The 21,872-nt window shown below is 41.1% G+C and overlaps 1 protein-coding gene across 4 annotated transcripts in view; it reads left to right on the top strand.

Annotated features, from left to right (window-relative positions):
- Window positions 1-21,872, top strand: part of FGD4 (FYVE, RhoGEF and PH domain containing 4) — a 222,916-nt gene that overhangs the window by 116,085 nt on the left and 84,959 nt on the right. For 3 of the 4 annotated variants that reach the window (XM_032778924.2, XM_032778926.2, XM_032778925.2), the window contains exon 2: window positions 20,307-20,468. Coding sequence is in view for 2 of the 4 variants with exons in the window: in XM_032778926.2 (XP_032634817.1) it covers window positions 20,307-20,468 (162 nt within the window). In the remaining 2 variants the exon portion in view is untranslated. Of the gene's footprint in view, window positions 1-20,306; window positions 20,469-21,872 lie in introns of those variants that run through there. The other variant, XM_032778927.2, reaches the window with a different exon arrangement.

The following is a 21,872-nucleotide window of genomic DNA, read 5'->3' as shown; positions in this document are numbered from 1 at the left end:
GCCCAGAGGTTTTTAAAACCATTCTGATTTTGTCTTAGTTCAAAGAACTGGTCTCTTATTCCTAATTCCCTCAATTTGTGTACTATCTTCTCTGCACCTTTGCACAATCTCACCATGACAGATGCAAGAATTTTTCTCTTGACATTTTTTCCCCTTCTCTGCTTTTGTATTTTTATTTCAGCTTTGTAACGCCAACCTGTTTTGAGGACACAATGTGTATGAAAAAATATGCTTTATAAAAAATATGCTTTATAAAGTTGTATTGTAAAACACAAATTACTGCAGAAAGAAAGTTGGCAGGATGAGCACAGCTGTGCACTGGAAGGAAATGATAGTATTGTGTATGGTCCTTGTACATAGCAGGCATACATTTTCTGCTTTTTGAGGGGAAAAAATTTCTAGGATGGTTATTGTGGTCAAATTCTGTTCACATGGTATTAAGAGCAAAATTCTTTAAGGTTAGTTACCATCTGAGTGATGTGCAATAGAACAAGGGGTCTCAAAGTGTGCTCCGTGGATAGTTCCTGCTAAGGTGTGCACCCGGGTGGCCGCACAGAAGAGAATGAAGGGCCGCTCACCTAATTAGTGGAGCTGTGCAGGCGTAGCTCCACTAATTAAGTGCCTGGACCCTGGAGAAGATGCACGTGTAAGGTGAGGTAGTGGCCTTGGGGGGAATAAGGGGTAGGTGGGAGGGGGCAGTGGGGTGAGAAGGAGGACTGGAGGAAATTTGGGACGTGCACGGCTGCGGTGGCCAGAGAAAGAGGTGATTTTTCCCCAGCTCCAGGGCTGCGGTTGCTGGGGAGAGATGACTCTCTCTCCTGCCACAGAGCTGAGACTGGGAAGGAGGGCCTCCCCCCCGCTTCCCAGCCCCAGATCGGGGGCTGCTTCAGCAGGGGAGAGAGGGCAAATCCATCACATTAGAAAGGTAAGACTACTGATATTAAAATATGAGTTGTGTGCTTTCATTTGTAGAACAAAAAAAGTTTTAAAGATTTTATGTAGTGCTTTTATCCAAAGCGCTTTACAATAGTTAGCTAATGGTACCAACAACAATTGGAAAGATCATTAAGTGGTTCGCCGAGACCCTCAGCAATTTTCAAGTGGTCTGTGTTGGGAGGGGGGAGGGGGAATAGGGGGGTTTGAGAACCACTGCAATAGAACAATTGGTGATGGGCATCGGTTTCCTTTTGGCTTACAGAAACTGATCAATATTAAATCAGTAAACTAGCTGTACTAGCTTGACATTGCTGAGGAGCATGGATTTCTGCATTGTAGCAGTGCTGCCCCAGCTGCTGTTTATAATTAATCTCTTTCTGTGTGTCAGGAGTTTATTACTTGGCCACTTCAATTCACATTGGGCTAAAATATGAACATATATGCTAATAGTCTGATTGCAAACTGGCAGGATGAAGTTTGAGAATCTTGATTTTGAAAGGCCAAATATTAAATGGACTCCTATATTCCACAAGGGAATTTAACATGACCTTGCCTGTGTGTTACTAGGAGGCCTCAGTTAATAACTGACAGGTTTTTTTGGGGCTTGTGCTGCATTGCAGCTAGTTTGCTTGAGTTGTTGACATAAAGCAGAAGACATGAAGGTAGGAAATGGACTTCATGCACAAGGGGAGGTCTTACGGTAAAACGCTGTTAAGAAAGATACTACCATGTTGTGAGATTCATGTCTGAGTGAACAGGAGAACCTAAGAGTAGCTGTTCTTAGCTTCCTTCAGGAGCTAAGAACTGTGTGTGGGGCGGGGGGGTGATCAGGCAATTTCACTCACGTTGTAACTCCTCCAGAAAAGGACTACTACCTGCAGAGGCTTGCATATACTAGTTCAAACTGTGTTCTCCAGCAACCAACAGACAAAGAAAGGACTTTTGGATAGATAGCTTGAGTTTAAAAGGACTCAGAGTCATCCCTCTGGTCCAGCAAACAGACAGGGCCTATTGTTCAAGGGGGCCCCCAATCCTTTCAGGGAGGAGTTGGAAGGACTTAATCTGGTGAGGCTGTATAAGACTGACGGGTGACCTCTTGTAAGCTTTAGCGTGCATATATTTACTATTTTTAATGTTTTCTCTCTAATGGTCTTACCTTAAGAATAAATGTGCTTGCTTATAAAGAGCTGTGTGGTAACTTGTGACTGCTGGCAATTACAGCTGCTCATAACCTTCAAAGAGAGAGCCAAGTGCAGGTGCTGGCCTGTTGAGACAGTGTGGCTTTCTGGGGATATAACAATGTAGGCAGGCAGAACTGTGCAGCTTGGAAAAACCCTGGTCAGGAGGGAGAGATGTGGGCCTCTGCCCAAGAGAGGTGATGGCTGAGAAGCTGGGAACCTAGAATGAGTGCCTTCGAGGGACCGCAGTTACCATGAAATGATGTTGGAGCTTTCAGAAGAACACCAGATATTGTGAGTTGGCAAAAATCTGTTGGTTTTAAGTTGCCTCTTTAACCTGGCCAAAGGTTTAGAAGCTTTAATTTGATAAACTGAAGGAGGGTATTTGCAGAAAGAAGGGTTTGGGAGATTGAGGGCCTTTCTCAGACAGGCCGCAATGGATGCTGCGTGGGCTCTGGCAAACCCCACAAAAAGACACTTGCCTTCATGAAACACTGGTAACTTTACAAGGAAGCTTATTTCAGAATTTTTTTTTTCAGTAGCATGAGATTTTGTGGGAAGTTCCTATTCTTTATTTTAGGAATATTATAAATGCCAGGACAGGAAAATGATTAATTTTAAATGATTGTATGACGCTTCAGCTGTTTTCAGTGTGCAGTGCTTCCGATAAGCAATTATCCAAGTCTTTGCATCAAAAATAACTTCAAAGGATTCCCAATTTGGGAATTAAGTGATGTGTGCTAATACTAGTCAATGGATTGAAATAAATACATTTTTGGGGGGTGGGGGCAGGAAGAGGGACAAAGGGTTTGAACAATGTAAAAACATTGAACTGTTGGGCTTGGTCTTTCTGGATTTCTATTATTTCTGTCAGCCTGATCGTTTAGTAACATGTAAGCAGAGTAAATTAGCATTTAATTACCTAGAGTAGTTGAAAGAATTGATGCAAATCCGTTTAACGTTCAGTCTGAAGTGAGTATATGAACAGCAAAACAATGTTCTCTGGCAGATGAGATTGTTTTAATTTTTCTTTTGAATCCAAGACAATACTTACGTGAATATGACTTACTTCCTTAATGATGGCCATTATGCTCTGATGCAGGGGTAGGCAACCTATGGCACATGTGCGGAAGGTGGCATGCAAGCTGATTTTTTCAGTGGCTCTCACACTGCCCAGGTCCTGGCCACTAGTCCAGGGGGCTCTGCATTTTAATTTAATTTTAAATTAAGCTTCTTAAACATTTTAAAAACCTTATTTACTTACATACAACAATAGTTTAGTTATATATTATAGACTTATAGAAAGAGACCTTCTAAAAACATTAAAAAGTTTTATTGGCACGCGAAACCTTAAATTAGAGTGAATAAATGAAGACTCGGCATACCACTTCTGAAAGGTTGCTGACCCCTGCTCTGATGATATATGGAGGCCTAAGTCTTCATAGGCAATGTCCACATGAAAACTGGCACCACTGTGGCAAGTTTAGTAAGGAGAATGACAGATACTGCAGGAGGGGTTCCAACTGAATGATTTCACAGGAAGCCCTAAATTTGCTTAAATCAGCCATTTAAGGCTATTCTTGTGGTATTTCCAACCAGGTCAAAAGCAGGAAGTACTGGCATTCTTGTGAGGTTTGCAGCTTGAGTTCTTTATATTTCTGAGCTGGTGCTGCAAACGTTCCCAGGGAGCTGCTGTTTGTTCTGTGTTTTGTAGATGTTGGCTATTGGCAGCAAGCTGGGACTACTTAAGTAGCCTAAAAATGGGCTGTCCCCCCCCAAAGATTAAAAGAAACATGCTGAACAGAGCAGCTGTAATGCTGCAGAGAGGCAATGCTGGTATTACCTATGTCGGGGGCAGCAAGCACAGGACTCACAGCCTACTTCAGTCTGCTCTAACAAACGGGATGATTTTCTAAGGTATACTTCCCTTTTACATGATTTGTTGTCTTCCAGCAGTAAATGTTAGTGTCTGGCCTTTGTTATGGAGTTAACCTTAGTGCACGGCATTCTAGAATTAAGGCACTGCTTTTAAAACTTCTTTTCATATTGGAATTCATAGATCTTAGTTGTGATTTTCTTATCATGCTTGAGTTCGTGGGGCTATAAGTGGTTATTCCATACACATGTTATCCACTTCTGCAATTTGAAAGAAGAATTTAGAAATAAAAGAGATGGTTCACATTATTAACAGTTTGGGTCAAGTGTTTGAAATTTGCTTTGACTTTTTCTTTTATGGCTCTTTTGTGCCTCTTCTATATTTCAGGCAGATTTTATACTGAGTCTTTACCTCAGTATAAAAGGTATAATCTTCAAGATTTGTACATTTGCATTTAAATTAATCAAAGGAATAGTCAGTTTTTTAAAACTTCTTTAATTGGTTTGTTTTTCTCTTCTTGGGGATGAGGTTATTTTCTTGCAGCATCCTGTTTCCAAAAATATTATCTAGTAGCAGAGAGCCTTCGTTCAGTGAAAGATATCTGCGCTCATCTTTTAAAATGTATGTAGCTATTTTTAAAATAAGCAAGTTGCTGAAGAGGTGCCTTAACTGCACAGATCAACAGCCAGTAAGAGTGACGGACCAGAGGGTTACAAAAGACATTATACAGATGCATTAAAAATGTTTTCTAAGCATTTTCATATGATGAGCAATAAAGGAATGAAGGAATTTGAGTTTATATTTAGCTTTTATTCTTTTTTAGGAAGCCTGTTGCCCAATACCATTATTCTATATTAGCTTAAAAAAGAGAATGCAAATACACTAACATTTTCACTGTATTTTAGAACCTCAACTACCACTGTAACTACAGCTATTTTTATTTATGTAACATTAAGAACCCTATCTTTTCTCTATTATTTATTTATTATTATTTATTTTAAACTAGAGCTTCTCCATTAGTATTTGGATGGCCATGCTAAAGAATGTTAGATTTTACTCTGTTACAGAGCATAATTCCATGATAGGTGTCTTGTATATTGCTGGTATCTAAGGTTGCCAACTTTCTAATTGTAGAAAACTGAATACCCTTGCCCTGCCACCACCCCGCCCCTTCCCTGAGGCCCCACCCCCCACTCACTCCATTCCCGGTCCCTCTGTCGCTTGCTCTCTCCCACCCTTGCTCACTTGCTCATTTTCACCAGACTGGGGCAGGAGGTTGAGATGCAGAGGGGGCTCTGGGCTGGGGCCAAGGGGTTCAGAGTGTGGGAGGGGACTCTGGGCTGGGGCGGGGGGTTGGGGTGTGGGAGGGGAATAGGGCTCTGGCTACGGATGTGAGCTCTGGGGTGGGACTAGGGATGACTGGTTTGAGGGGGTTCCAAGCTGAGGTAGGGGGTTGGAGCATGGGAAGAGGTGCGGGGTGCAGGCTCTGGGAGGGAGTTTGAGTGCTGGAATGGGTTCGGAGCCAGGGCAGGGGGTTGTAGTGTGGGACAGGGTTCAGGGTGCGGGCTCTGGGTTGTGCTGACGTCAGGTGGCCCTGCCATTTCCTGGGGATGGCAGAAGCCCACATGGCTCCTTGTAAGCGGTGGCCTATCCCTCCGGCTCCTAGGTGGAGCAGCCAGGAGGGCCCTACACGCCCGCAGGTGCTACCCCTGCAGCCCCATTGGCCGCAGTTTCCAGCCAATGGGAGCTGTGGAGCTGGCGCTCAGCGTGGCACCTGTGTTACGCTTATAAGAAGCACAGGGAATCTTTTTAAAGGGGATAAAGCAATATGCTGTGTTTATTAGGAATATAATTTAAGCATTGAAATCAACATATGCTTGCGCACACACAGAGCTCTGCAGCTGGATCTTATAGTTACCGGTCCTTAGTGTTGCTCGGTCAATTCCAGTGGCCAGCTGAAATTGCACACGAGGGAGGGGAGTTAGGCCTCTGTCAAATGTGTTCAAAGCTCCGATGTTGATGCAAAACAAACCCAAAGTCCATGGCAATGCACCCTTCTTTTATAACAATAAATTCCCATATCTTGCTGTGTCACACCCACGAGGTAGTCAAGGTTGTTCTTAATTAGCATTATTTTGAGTTGTTACTGGAAGGATCTGCAGCTGTTTCTTATCTGTCCCTTTGGATCAACTCCTTATCTTGTCCTTGGGGTGTATGCCTTTGCTTTAGGGTCATCAATCCGCCCTCTGGGTCATTGATGATAAAGTTGGTGCCTCTTGACTCCTCTACTCCCTTCTTGACAATCCAGCCTACTTGTTCTTTTTCAGTTAATTACAATACATTCTTCACTCACACCAAACAGTAAATCAGGCAATTACAGCCATAAAACTTCTGTCCTTCTAAGAACCAATGTTAACATAATCAGCAAAAAATAAACTCAGAACAATTTCTTCTTACTAATTCAAGGCTACGGTTTCTTCTTACGAATTCAAAGCTAGGAAAATGGAGTACAATTTTACTTGAGACAATTTCTTCCCATTAGGCTTTTGGCCTACACCTGTAGGTGGGGCCATGTGCGGAGCCCCTGGCTATCCCTCTGCCTAGGAGCTGGAGAGACATGCTGCTGCTTCCCAGGAGCTAGGCACGGAGCCTGCCTGCTCCACTGTTGCCAAATGGACTTTTGGCGACCCAGTCAGCTGTGTTGACCAGAGCTGCCAGGGTCCCTTTGAAAACCGGACGCTTGGCAACCCTACTGATGCCCTGAAGAAAATGTATCTTTCATTTTGTTCATTTAGGGCCTCATTTTTCAGCCCATATTCATGCAAGTAATCCCACTGAGTGTAATGACTTCGCTTGTAAGAGTAAGGATTCCCTATGTTAAGGACTGCAGAATTGGGCTCTTTAGAAAAGGATAAATCAGAACATTTGAGGCCTGACCCAAAGCATATTGAAGTCAGTGGAAAGATTCCCCTTGACTTCACTGGGATCCTGGCTATAAGCCTTAAGCAGACCATTTCCAGTGGGAAAAGTGATCTAGAACACAGACATTTGCAGAGTTATTCACATTCCAGAGTAATACCATGAGAATAAAGGGAAAAATCCACTGGGGTATCATTACAGAAATGCTTCCGGTTAGTGCTTTCCAGAAGAGGTATATATTACAATTGAAACTACCATTAATGTAGGGAGCGACTTACAAAAGCAACTGAAACTTGACTGGTTTCCTCTTTTTTCCCCAGTCACATGTGCACTAAGCTGTAAAAGCCAACAGAGAGATAGGAGGGAGGAGGAGGAAGAAATCAGCCCTCAGACACAGTACCTGAGTGACTCTCAACCTTTCTGGACTACTGTACTACTTTGGAGAGTCTGATATGTCTTGTGTACCCCACTTAAAAACTACTTGCTTACAAAATCAATCCTATTACTGAAAAATTGCTAACTTTCTCATTTTTACCACAATTTTATAAAATACATTAATTGGGATATAAACATTGCACTTTTACATTTCAGTATTTAGTATGCAGAGCAATATAAACCAGGGCTGTAACTAAGAGTGGAAATTTGGGTGGGCCCTGACTTTCAGGTGGACAGGCAATGACAGACTATGCTAGCTCAGCTTCTCCCCTGATGCCATGCTCTCTTCCTAGTCCCCGTGCCCCCAGACACAGGGCTAGAGTGACCAGTTGTCACCTGATCAGAAAGGGACCCTGGCGGCTATGATCAGCACTCCGACCGGGCCATTAGAAGTCAGGTCGGCAGTGCTGCGGAGTTAAGGCAGGCTAATCCCTATCTGTTCTGGCTCCGTGCTGTGCCTGGGAAGCATCTAGCAGGTTCAGCTCCTAGGTGGGAGGGCCACTGGGCTCCGTGCGCTGCCTTCATCCTGAGCCTTGGCCAATGGGAGCTGCAGGCTGCGGGTACAATGCCTGCAGGTGAGAGCAGTGCGCAGAACCTCCTTCCGCACCTGCAACTAGGAGCCAGACCTACTGGCCACTTCCAGAGTGCAGCATAGTCAGAACTGGCAGGGAGCCTGCCTTAGCCCTCCCACTGCACTGCTAACAGGAGATGCTGGTGATAAGCCAGAGCCCCTGCCCCAGCCTGGAGCCCCCTCCTGCATCCCAAACCCATCACCCTCGGCCCTATCCCAGAGCCCGCACCCCCTGACATGCCAACCCACTGACTCAGCCCAGAGCCCCCTCCCACACCTTGAACCCCTCATCCCTGGCCCCAGCCAGAGCCCTCACCCCTCTCACACCCGGAGCCCCTCATTTCTGGTCCTATCTCAGAGCTCCCACCCCCAGTTACAGCCCTCGCCCCCTCCTGCACCCCAGCCCAGTGAAAGTGAGTGAGGGTGGGAGCCACCAGAGGAGGGGGAAAGTAGTGAGCTGGGGCCATGGCCTTTGGGAAGGGGTGGGGCTAGGGTGTTCAGTTTTGTGAGATAAGAAAGTTTGCAACCCTAAACAGGGCTTTACCTGCCAAGCTGGGCATGCACATGGGGTGGCTCAGAAGATGGCAAGGCAGAGCTGCCAGAGTGTAGCTTTCTGAAGGGCGGGTGCATAGCTTCATCCTGGATTTCAGGTGCCTGAGTGATGCTCTAGGTCGCTGTGGCAGTACTACACCCCTGTTCAGATTTGGGTGGACCCACTGTGGCTATGACCCTGGTATAAACAAATCACTGTCTATATGAAATTCAAGTTTGCCCTGACTTCTCTAGTGCTTTTTTATGTAGCCTGTTGTAAAACTAGGCAAATGTCTAGATGAGATGATGTACCCTCTGGAAGACCTTTGTGTACCCCCAGGGGTGTGGATATCCCTGGTTGGGAACCACTGCAATACCCGGTGATATATGACATTATGGAATAACCATGGCTGTTTTCAGTATAGAGGAAGAGATGAAAGTAAGTCATCATAACAGAACTGTCTGCTTACAGAGGCGAGGGGACACGAAAATACCCCCAAATGTAAATCCAGCAATTAAAAGTCTCCCAAGATAAAGATCATTACTATGTACCCCTTACATTTTTTTTTAAACGTTTTTTGGTTTTTTCTTTTGGGAATTTACCGCAGTCTTCAAACCAGTCATACCTGATTGGAGGTAAGATTCTGTCCAACAAGAACTAAGCATGTGAAAGAAGAGTTCTTGATGGTTAAATAAATGAGAGAGGTAAATCACATAAGGTTAAGCTGAAGGAACATAGTTAAATACATGATATGTATAACAATTTCTAGCTCCACTCTATTGAAGAGCTTTCTTCTGATTTAAAACTAATACACCTCTACCCCGATCTAACGCAACCTGATGTAACACGAATTCGGATATAATGTGGTAAAGCAGTGCTCTGGGGGGCGGGGCTGCACACTCTGGTGGATCAAAGCAAGTTCGATATAATGTGGTTTCACCTATAATGCGGTAAGATTTTTTGGCTCCCGAGGACAGCGTTATATCGAGGTAGAGGTGTAAGCATAATCTCATGTTCCAAGTTAACTAGTGTAAGTGTACAAATGTTATGAATGAATGGCAAGCGTACATCTCAAAGGACAATGGTGTAAGTGCCAAAGCTATTCAGTTACCGTGTGTTGTACTACAGCATGATATATGAATATCTAAAATGTCCAATTCTCATGTGACAGTTCTTGGCGCAGATAATGCAGGCATAAAGTGCAGGACCAGAAGATAAAGCCAGTGCATTGCTGGCCCTTGAGGCCTGCTGTGCTTTCCTTTTTGGTCTCTTCACTTTCATCTCTCTCTCACTTTCCTCGTATTTCTATTTCTTATCTTCAGGTAAATCTGCTAATTCCTTAGTAATAGGACTTCCATCATTTACGCTTCGGTTCTCAATGTCTTCTGCACTGGCACGATCGCTATTGCCTAAAGCCTGGTCTACGTTGTTCTGTTTCAGATATTTTCCCATCAGATTTGCTCCTTGCTGCAAACTAGATTGCAATTGAGCTTTTTGCTTCCTATGCTGAGCTCCTGAAGGCTTCCTTGGGCTATCTTTTATCTTCTACAGGGGAAAACAGACAGTATTAGACAGTCACCAAACATTATTTGTTAAGCATGGCAAAAGAAGCAATAGTATTTATTGTATATTGTTGCGTAGATGGGGGTTGGATAGATATCTGTAGTGTCTCATTAAATCTGTCTTTTATTAGTTGCTTCTTACACTCTTCAAGTCTTAAAACACAAGTACGCTTTCACAATTACACAATAAAACAAGGTTCCCTACAGTGCAGCTGGGCTTTCACTTTGTTTTTATATGTGACTGACTGGTGACACCCCACCCTTTATATACCCGCAAGGACATGGTTGACAACATTCTAGGAGTTTAAGAAAAATGTAGTTCTCAAAAAGCCATGAGATTCTACAGAGGTCCAGAATATTCTAGGAGGTTAGTAAAAAATGAATCCACATACAGAATACCTGAAACTTTTTTTACTTCAAACATTCTGTTTTCCATTTTGTCACTAACAAGTTGATAACCGCTGTCATCAATAGGTCATTATCCTAGTGCACGCAAATGTTAGTATAGATTACTTCCTCCATCACTGATATGTCCCATATGAGACTTAATGTAAAGGGGGATGTTCATTGTCTTTTTGGTTCAGGCCTTTAGGTTGGAATGTCCATAAATTTTCAGTGATATTCAAAATGCAGAATCATAAGTAACTCTTGGAGAGCAGAATGTAATTTTAGCACTATTGTCGTACCCACTGTCCTACTTTAAATATGATTGCTTTGTTTTTGTTTAATTTTATTAAACTATAATAACTAGCAATAGAAGAGCATATATGCCCTGGACTTGCATTTAATTTCAAGCATGAAACAGTCTCTTATTGGAAAGACCTTGTCCTGGTCGGTAACGGTCAATTTCACATGTGCTGCATTTTTGTTGTCTCCCCCCCCCCCCCGGTTCCTTTTATCTGACCCCCAAATATTATTATTTGTGTTACCTTAGCACTGAGGAGCCTATTTTGCAAGGTGCTGTACAAATACAAAACAAAAAGATGCCCCCACATATTAACACCGATGTGGAACTGTACTGTAACAAATGAGTGCGTGCTCCCATAATGGAGGGAAATTTTTTACTTTCTGTGAAGAGCACAGATTTCAGTTTCAAGATTTCAAGGGATTGTTTGAAATCTTGTGGTAATGCTTTTATCTTATTGAAACAATACCATGAGTTTTGTTCAGGTTAAAACTAGTTTGAAAAAAAGTTAAAAAAAAATGTTGAAAGGTAATGTATGTAAACCCTATTCTTTGGATCCCTTCATTTTACTTGGGCTCAGAGTGAGCATATAGGTTTGCCTGCGTGGAGCAGCTTATGGGATCAGGGCCAAGTGATGAAGATCAATACAACACACAAGACTGGATTGATAAATAGACTCTTGGCAATCTCCTGGATTTTATAAATTGCCCAGTGTCAGTGTAATACCTCTAGTGAATTAGTATTGAATTTCCCCTTTGGTCACTTAATTTGCATGATGTACTGTACATCAAGATTCCAGGATGGGGTCCAAAAACCTATTGCTGTAAATCTTGATCATGTTGTTGATGTTCCACTCTATCCTTAAAGCTTAATCCTACAATTCTCAGGGAGGTGCAACTCTTATTGACCTATCTGAGAACTTCTGTGTCAAGACTGAAGGATTACACATGTGATTTTGATCAAGAAAACCTGTTGGTTAAATAAGGACATAAGCAATTGATAGATATAGAAAAATACTAGAAAGTCCAACTATTATAAATTCCTCAGATCAACTTCTTTCTGTTTAGGTGTGTGTTATAAAATGAGCTTACTTGGTTTGGCAGTCATCTTTGTATATCTGGGTGAGTATTGCAGAAGAAATGATCTTCTGCATATATTCACTCAAATTGTTTTAATAAGTTAAATTCCTCAGGTTTGTGTGGGGTTCAAGGTAGTTTTTTGAGGGGAAGGGGTGTTTGTGCGGGTGTTTTTGTTTGAAGTCCTAAAACTGATTTGAGCCCTTTTGGGGTGGGGTTCCCCATGATAAAGAGGATGGAAAATTTTTGCCTTGTCCTACATTTTATAGAAAAGTCTATAAGAGATTAGTAAGGGTATTTTGTATTAAGCTATTCTATAGAATTTAAGAGAACTTTCAGCATTATATAATTTTGTAGAATACTTCAAAAAATAAATGATTGACATTTTCTTACCCTTAAAATTTTATTTAAAATGTAACTTCTGTGAACTTCTGTAGCCTTTTTTTATAATGAAGGCTGCAAAATCAAGAAGCTATTGAAAATTCAGCTTGACTGACTGACTTATCACAGAATTGCCACAGATACCTACTATTTGACGTATGGGACAAAATAGGGCGACACCCATATCGGGTAACTGTTGGCAAAAGTTTATAGTTTAATAGCAACCACTAATGAAATCTCCGCATTTCAGCTGTTATCTTCCATCATGAGTTCTACAACAGGTTGTGTGCGCATACATGCATGTTGCCCTATTTCTTATCCTCCTTTCTGCGTCAAACTTATGAGCAAAGAGAATAGTGAAGATGACTGATCATAAAACACCCTGCCTGGTATCAAGAATTGACCATCCTTGAAAAGGAAAGGTTGTTTGTGTCTCATTCACACCCATAAGCCAAGCAGTGCTTTGGTATCGAATTTTAGGTTTATCAGCTCTAAGTATGCTGTTAAAATCCTATATTCCTGTTTGTTCCATCTATATGTTGCACAACCTCTATTAAAACTGAGTACTTGGTGCAACATCAACAGAAGGGTACTAACTGGTCATGCTTAGGTAACCAGGGGAGTAAAACACCAGAAAAACATTTCTAGATTAAATACTCACTTGTTAAATATTTTGCCTCTCCCAGAAAATATTGGGTAGTAAGTACTCAGCATCCAGCTCAGGCTTTGGTTTGAATATTGTTGGTGTGAAATTGAACCCGAGATAAAACAGAACAATGTTTTTGAAAATACACTATTAACATTATCAATAAAGGCGCTAAACATTGTTAGTAAGGAGAAAACAGGGTAAATGCCTTCTTGCTTCCTCTAAAATGGTATGACAAATCTGGTGAGGATTGATTTATTCACTGCAGCAAATGGTATACAGCAAAAGAAGAGGGAATTAATGTAGCCCAGAGAACATTAGCAGGATGTATAACATACACTTAACCATTGAAAATAATGCAGGGGAGGAAGGGTAGGAAGGTTTGTGGGGAAAGCTGGGGGGAGGGGATGTGCTTCTACTGTCTGCTGCAATGTACAAAATCTCTTTGCTTGTGTCTAGGGCAGTGGTTCCCAAACTTTAACAATCTGTGAACCCCTTTCAATAAAATGTCAAGTCTTGTGAATCCCCTCCTAAAAATGAATATTTCTAGGTATTTTCTCCTTTACCTGAGTATAAATTATAAAAGCAGTGATCTTGGAAATACTAAATTTGTGTTTGACATGCTTATTACACACTTATTATTTATCATTACAGTATTTTTATTACATTATGAAAATGGCAACATTCTTCTCACTTCCATAGCTTGTATCACTTTGAATAAGCCTGTTTATAAGACAAGGCTCCTATGTTTCATCAAGGAGTATCAGATGAGAAACAGCATGAAGGTATTTAAGAAGCCAACTCAGATTTCCTCCTACACAAGCATTCAGGGTTTGAGCAGTCCAGGCAAACGACGCACAATACAACAAAGCTTAAACTTGTTCTTCATAATAATTTAAAAAACAAAACTAGCTGCCTATTTAATTTTAAAAACAGCAAAAAAATATCCACCTCCCTTTCCATTTCTTGTAAGGAGTCTTAAAGTTTAAATCTCTTCAGTGTGATAGATATGCTTGCTTTGATCTGCTTAACTGCTGGTCCCTTGCTGCCCGGGGTCCCTAAGGAAGCTCTGTCCGCCATTAAGGAATTTTTCTCTGAGAACTCCCTGTCATATTTCATGAACCCCAGTTTGGGAACCACTGGGCTAGAGAATAACATAGTAAAAATAACCAATTTTCACATATCAGAACTAATATTTACTTGAATTTGCTCTTTGGCATATGTTTTGCCAATGAAGATCCGTTCAATGCCTAAATTCAACCCTTCAAACATAATCCCACATATTTGCCCAGTGGAAATTTACACAATGCTTTTAGCAAACTATGTTTTTGCAGAGAAGCAAAACTAGTTTCCTCTTGAATATTCCACCCACTAGTCCTCTGATAGAGGGCCTGGTCTGTGCTTAAAAATTAGGTCAACCAAGCTATCTCCCTCAGAGCCTTGAAAAATGTCACACCCTGAGCACTGTAATTAGGTTGACCTAACACCTGGTGTAGACTCAATAAGTTGATGGAAGAATTCTTTAGTTCATGTAGGTGGATTACCTGTATCAAGAGACCCTCCTTCCAGCTGTGGAGGAACTGTTTACAACACTACATTGATACACCTGATAGCTATGCTGCTGTAGTGTAGACCTACCCAGACAGTTGCGTTTCTCTTATTAACAGCATCATTGACTACCTAAAGCATTTAATCACTGGCTTACCACTGCAAGCACCACCTTAAATTAACCTCAGTACTTTGTGCAGAACAGAGTAACAAAGTGAGCAGACTCTTCAAAGCATTTGCAGTTTGTAACTGACAATTGCTTCAAAATACAAATGTGTAAACAATTGAGGGCAAGTCAGCAGTTCCCACCCCAGCTGTTGAATGTGTAGATTCGCTGCCTCAGGCCTGGTCTACACTACGCTGTTAAACCGATTTTAACAGCGTTAAATCGATTTAACGCTGCACCCGTCCACACTACACTGCTCTTTATATCGATTTAAAGGGCTCTTTAAATCGATTTCTGTACTCCTACAAAACGAGAGGAGTAATGCTAAAATCGATATTACTATATTGGAATAGTGTTAGTGTGGACGGAAATCGACATTATTGGCCTCATTATTTTAAAGTAGCTACCCACAGTGCACCAGAAATCGATGCTAGCCTTGGACCATGGACGCACACCACCGAATTAATGTGCCTAGTGTGGACGCGCACAATCGACTTTATAATATCTGTTTTATAAAATCGGTTTAAGCTAATTCGAATTTATCCTGTAGTGTAGACGTAGCCTTACACTCTTGCGTTTCAGTTACTTTCAGGTTCAATTAAACCTGAAAAAGCCCTGTTTGGTTCTAACAATTACTGTTCATGAGCTGGGGCTGGCCCTTTCTAGCTTTGTATCAGATGCTTGTAACTTCTGGTTTTCCGTGGTTTCATTCCAAAACCAGTGGAAATCCTGCAGTTTCTTTGAATTGTGTCCTTTCTTGCAAGTACAGTTTAGTGGATGCAGCTGATGGGATTTACATGTCTACCTTATTGTGCTAGTACAGGAGTCAGCAACATTTTCAGAAGTAGTGTGCCGAGTCTTCATTTATTCACTTTAATTTAATTTAAGGTTTCATGTGCCGGCAATACATTTTAATGTTTTTAGAAGGTCTCTTTCTATAAGTCTGTAATATTTAACTAAACTGTTATTGTATGTAAAGTAAGGTTTTTAAAATGTATAAGAAGCTTCATTTAAAATTAAATTAAAATGCAGAGCCCTCCGGACCAGTGGCCAGGACCCCGGCAGTGTGAGTGCCGCTGAAAATCAGCTTGCATGCTGCCTTGGGCACGCATGCCATAGGTTGCGTACCCCTATGCTAGTAAATTAGCGACTGTAGTGGGATGTGTAAATTATATAAAGTAAGTCCATGCTCCTTTTGCATTCACAAAAGTGCACTTACCAGATGTGAGTCTGAATTGAGGGATCTTCACAAATCAGCCTCATAAAGTTAATCGTATTAAATAGAATAAAATGTTCATACCACTTTTTCATCCATATTTCTCTTACATCACTTTACAAAGTTGAGTAAGCAATGTTAAGTAACTCCATCTGGCAGATGAGATGTTATGCTGACATTTTCAAAAATGCCCACTGATTTCTGGGAACTTTTGCTTTTGGAGTGTCCACTGTGATACATACATGACTTTTTTTTTTTTTTTTTTTTTTTTTTTTTTTTTTTTTTTTTTTTTTTTTTTTTTAAGAGAAACTGAGCAGGTAGCCAGGGGTGGAATCGAGGTGTTCTGAGTCCCACTCCCTTTTGGGTCACGCTTTCTCACTTAATGTGAGTGTATGGTAATTCTGAATACTTTATGTGCTCTGGCTTGTTCTGGGTTATTGGATTTTCTTACCACAGATCTCACTCTACCAAATGATACCTTTGGGGAAAGAGTTGTACCCTTATGGAGTAAATCCTTCACCCCTTACTGCAGTCCCTGGCAATCGTAGAGCTGGTGTAGTTTTCTTACATAAAGTTAGGGGCAGGATGCTGATGGCTCCCATATGCTTAATAAGCTCAGCTCTGTGGAAGCTCAGTATGTCTGTGTGGATCAGAAATGAATCCACTGGATTCCCTTTCCCATACTTTTTATTTCCGAAAGCAAATCCAGGATAGCTGGTTGGAAAGCTTTTGCAATATTATCATCTTTTGATAAGCAGCCTGCCTTTTTTATTGCAAATGATAGTCATCAAAACTGCGGAGATGTAAGAAATCAAGATAGTGGTGTAATAAGAATATTAAACTCTGACAGCAAGTGTTTTGAAAACAATTTGATAAACGCCATTTTATTCTAAAATTGTTGGGCCTTTCAGGATATCTGCAGTTTGTTCTCTTGTTTTATCTGTCGGACTAGCTTTCTCTCAGATTTCAACCTTACTGAAATTGCTCTGCAAAGCAGAAAAGAACATTTAATTAAGGGCTTGGATAGTCAGATAATTAGATTGTTTTTCTAATTTGTGAAGTGTGGAAAAAATATTAGTTAAGACATCTGTGGAATATATTCTTGAATTAGTTTAGCACCACAACAGTGAGAAACTGTATTTGCTGTGGACAGCGTGCATGGGAATGTACATGGGAATGTACATGTGAATTCAGTAATCATTAATGTGACCTTAAAAAAAAAAAAAAAATCTATACTCTTAAACTGACTTTGAGACTGTAATAGTTCTTCCTCCTGAACACATTTGACTCCTTCTTTCATTTGTGACAAGAATAAGTCTATGTATCCCTGTGGCTTAGACCAGAGGGTCCCAAGCTTTTTCCTTTAGAGGTCCCCCCCCAGCATCTATAAAAATTCCACGGCCCACTTGTACCACAATAACTGGTATTTTGCATATAAAAGCCAGGGCTGGTGTTAGGGTGTAGCAAGCAGGGCTACATACCTCAGGCCTCAGCCCCGGGCAGCGGGACACAGAGCCCTGGGCTTCAGCTCCATGCGATGAGGCTTCAGCTTTCTACCTTGTGCCTCAGCGAGTCTAATGCTGGCCCTCCTTGGCGGCCCCTCTGAAACCTGCTTGCAGCCCCGTAGGGCCCCAGACCTCTGGTTAAGAGCCACTGGCTTAGACTACACCCTGAAACATTGCATACTGTTGGAGATACCTAGGTGTCTTGAACAGGTTTGAAAGTAAAAAAAAAATCTGACCTAAAACCTAATGATCTTGTTTCATCTTCCTGTGGCCTGCCCTACAGAACCACAGTTTGAGGATCTGCACCTTGCCAAAATTTTTTTCTTTTTACTTTCTACAAATGCAAATCAGCCCTCTTTTTGGCACTTCTAACTGTGGCAGATGAAATATGACTAGATGTTCCTAATTAAAATTTTCTGGACAATTAGATACTGTATCTCGCAGCCTAGAACAGATGGAAGATTCCTTCTCACCTCACTGCAGGTGATAGGCAAAAGTGAATAATAAAATACTCATCAAATTTCTGATGCCTAACCCTCCTTCCTGGTGGTAAGATATATAGATTATAGAGAGATAAATAAAGATTGGAAAATCCCACCAGCGTATATCTCACACAATCTTTTTCTCTTCCTTTGTCCTCCTGCAATCGTTTAGTTTGCGGATTGTAAAAGTTATTCCTGTATTAACACCGTAAAAGTAACTAGCTAGCATTATATTGGTAAACAACTGAAATTCTGGGAGTTTCAGTCAAGATTTGTAAATATTTGATGCAGAGAACAAATTTGCAGGGGTAAACAAATGTTTCGTTTTTCTCCAGTTGAAAACAAATGCAATACAAACCTATTGCAGTCCATTAAAATCTGCAGCCTTTTGCAATGTGTTTTATTTCTTGCACGCCTAATAGGATTGTAAGTAGCACTTCCAAGTTCTGTTGTCTTCCAGGCTAAATTAAGTTTGTTTTAAGACACTGGTTTGAAGCCAAAGCTGAAAGTTCCTGAGATTTATTGTACATCAGATGTCCCTAGGGTGGGGGTTGGCAACCTTTCAGAAGTGCTGTGCCAAGTCTTCATGTATTCACTCTAATTTTAAGGTTTCACGTGCCAGTAATACATTTTAACGTTCTTAGAAGGTCTCTTTCTATAAGTCTATAATGTATAACGAAACTATTGTTGTATGTAAAGTAAATAAGATTTTTAAAATGTTTAAGAAGCTTCATTTAAAATTAAATGCAGAGCCCCTCAGACTGGTGGCTGGGACCCAGGCAGTGTGAGTGCCACTGAAAATCAGCTCGCATGCCGCCTTCGGCACACGTGCCATAGGTTGCCTACCCCTGCCCTAGGGTATGACTACTAAACATTGTATAAGGATATCTTACAGCAAGGTTTCCTTGCACTACCTCAGTTTAAGTTCTGGGTACCCTTCATTAAAACTAAGCATAACCTATTAACCATGCCAGAATAAACTACACTTCATAGTAGCCAGTTTGTGCTTTTGAAGAAAATAGCGCCAAAAGTTTGAAATATAACTTAAATTTCTAAACAACTTTTAAAACTCCAACAAATATTGTGTTGTAAACAGGACAAGTGTTCCTTTATTTTGAATAAAAGATGGTTCATTTCACAAGAATCTCGAATGTAGTCTAGCCCATTCATAAAACCAGCCCCTTGGTGGGGTTTTTTTTCTCGTGTGTGTGTGTGTTAAATTTCAAATAATTTATTAACCATCAACCTTGCAGTGGAAACGATTCTGGAAACCTTTTATGCTAGTCTTTGTCTTTTATTACTTTGCAGCTAGGGTTTAAGAAACCATGATCAAAATTTTCAAACATAAAAGCCTACAATTAAGACTCCTAAAGCTATATTTAGCCCGCCTGCCTGCCTTTCAAAAATGCTGTGCATGGAACAGTCCTACTGACCTCACTAAAGGCTCTTACTTTTGAAAACTTTGACTCAGGGTCTTAAATATCTGATTATCTTATTTTTCTATTATTAAATTAGTGGAATTGTAGAAGTAGCCGGTCAAGAAATGCTTCCTGAGAATTAAATATTAATTGAATGTGAGATTGAAAAGAGTGAATAATACGGCTAGTCCATTTGTAATCTCCAATGATCTTAACCTCTGGTGTTGCATCAAGCTGTCTTTAGGCAAAGAGGATAACATACCTTTTCGCTTGTTGGCCTAAATCACATCTTGCTGGGAGAAACATAGCCGATTTCTTTTCAGATGCTTATAATAGAATGCTTGGAGAAGGAAATAACAAATACAGTTAGATGAGATAAAGAAGGAATCTTAAAATTGCCTTTTATGTACGTAACCCATTATCACCAGCGTGGTTGATCGTATAGGAAAGTTGTTACCTTTAGTCAGTCAAATGTCCACTACGGTAGTCTTTACTGAAGTATCTATTTGCCAATCTAGGTAGCTCAGTGTGCATCTTGGCAAAATCAGTGTAGAGAAAAATGAAATAGTTGTTTAGTCACTCTATTTGCATATCTAAATCTGTTCACAAAATATTGCTAGATATGAAAGCATTTGAGAGGTTGTCTTTAGGTGACAACACGTTTTTTAAAACTAGACAAATTCTTTAATTTTACCAAGAAAGAACACACATCTAGAGTGATACTATTTATAGACATTTAAATGGAACAGTAACTGGAAATGTGAAACTCAGTACCCAGGGCTGCCACAAAACCATGCATAACTTTCTCTGTAGAAGTGAAATGATAGAACATACTATGTAGAACAGTGATCTCCAAACTTTTTTGATTGTGCACCCCATCAGTAAAAAAAAATTTTAAGCACACACCCTCTGCCGTGCCTTTTTTGCTGCCCCAAGCGCCCCCCCCAAAAGCCACTCAGACTCCTGCCCGAACTGCCAAAGCATGCCAAAAAAAAAAAAAGCTGCCTGAATGGCACTGCTCCAGCAGCGCTCCTTCTGCCACGCACCCCAAAGGATCCTGTTGCAGATCCCCTGGAGTGCACGCACCCCACTTTGGAGACCACTGATGTAGAACATTATATCCTTGCTATCCTACGCATTATTCATGCTTGCTTTTTTTTTTCCCCCCCTACAGACAGCAGCACCTGTCCAAAGAGTCTCCTAACTAAGTCTTGCTCAGCAAATAGCACAACCTGGCTAGTCAAGCAGAACGCATGCAATGAAGTGGCTCAGGGAATAAATGGAAACGTGCCAGTTAAACAGTCCCCAGGTTCAGCTTCAAGTCCAAAGCCACCAGGTAAGTACAGATGCAAATACTCTGTTTACATAAGTCATTCTGTGGCTAATTGACCCTGTTTCAAGAGGCAGGCAGGCTTCCTGGGGAGTGCAGCCTCCGTTCTCCTTTGAGATTAAGTGGTCATCTTGCTCGCCTTCGTTTACCTTACAAGTAAATGTCCTTTTCATTGTATTTGGTTTCACTTTGCTTAATTTACATTGGAGACACAGTCAAGCCAGCAAAACAATAGGGTTAGGGTTTAGACTCAGTATATTACCAGTTTGCATATGACACTTCACACAACACCATTTAGCTACAGATTGACAAAGGTGAATTGGGGCAATAAGTGGGTCAGGCCTGATGAGTTATGATTTGGTGTACCCTCTGCCAATTGGCATTGAGGGGCTCCCTGAGTCTCATGCTAGTTTTCAGAAGGAGTCCTACATCCCTGAGCTGGAAGGATATGATCCTATATTTAAACTAGATGGTGAGTGAAACAGCCCAGCTGAGTTGGAGGCGTTAAGGGGGCATTTCAGGTTCTAGTAGAAATGGGAACCCTAGGTGGTGAGGTGGGTGGTTGGGTGGGAGAAGAACACTTTTTATATTGAACGTATTATTCTTTACTCTTCATTATGCAAATGTGCACATTGAATGGAGGAAGTATATTTCCCTCACTCCTGCCAATGAATTACATATTCACTTTGATTTGCCTTCTAAAGATAGCTAAAGGATAACAAGAAAACATTTTACAAATATGTGAGAAACAAGAGGAAGACCAAGGACAGGATGGGCCCATTATTTAACGAGGAGGGAAAGACGGTAACAGAAAATGCAGCAACAGCCAAAGTGTTAAATGCCTTTTTCTTTCATTTTTCACCAGAAAGGTTAGTAGTGATCAGATGACTAATATAGTGAACATCAGTGTAAACGGGATAGGATCTGAGGCTTAAAATAAGAGAACAAGTTAAGAATTGCTTAAACAAGTTGGCAGGGCCTGACGAGATACTGAAGCAACTGGCTGTGGAGATTTCTAAGCCATTATCTTTGAGAGCTCATGGATGATGGGAAGAGATTCCAGAGGACTGGAAAAGGGTAAATATAGTACCTATCTATAAAAAAGAGACTAAAGATAACCCATAAAGGCGATGGATGGATAAAGGCGATGGAGTGAATAATGAATCAGTTTGTAAGCACATAGAAGATATTAAAAAGATAAGTAACTGTCAACATGGATTTGTCAAGAACAACTCATGTCAAACCAACCTAATATCCTTCTTTGACAGGGTAACAAGCCTTGTGAAGCAGAGGGTGGGGTGGAGAAGCAGTACATGTGATATAATCTTGGCTTTAAGGCTTTTCATACTGTCTCACATGACATTCTCATAAGCAAACTAGGGAAACATAGCCTAAACACGCCTGTGGTAA

The sequence above is a fragment of the Chelonoidis abingdonii genome, chromosome 1, assembly GCF_003597395.2.
Source record: "Chelonoidis abingdonii isolate Lonesome George chromosome 1, CheloAbing_2.0, whole genome shotgun sequence".
Taxonomy (NCBI): domain Eukaryota; kingdom Metazoa; phylum Chordata; order Testudines; family Testudinidae; genus Chelonoidis; species Chelonoidis abingdonii.
This window is presented reverse-complemented; position numbering and strand designations above follow the sequence as displayed.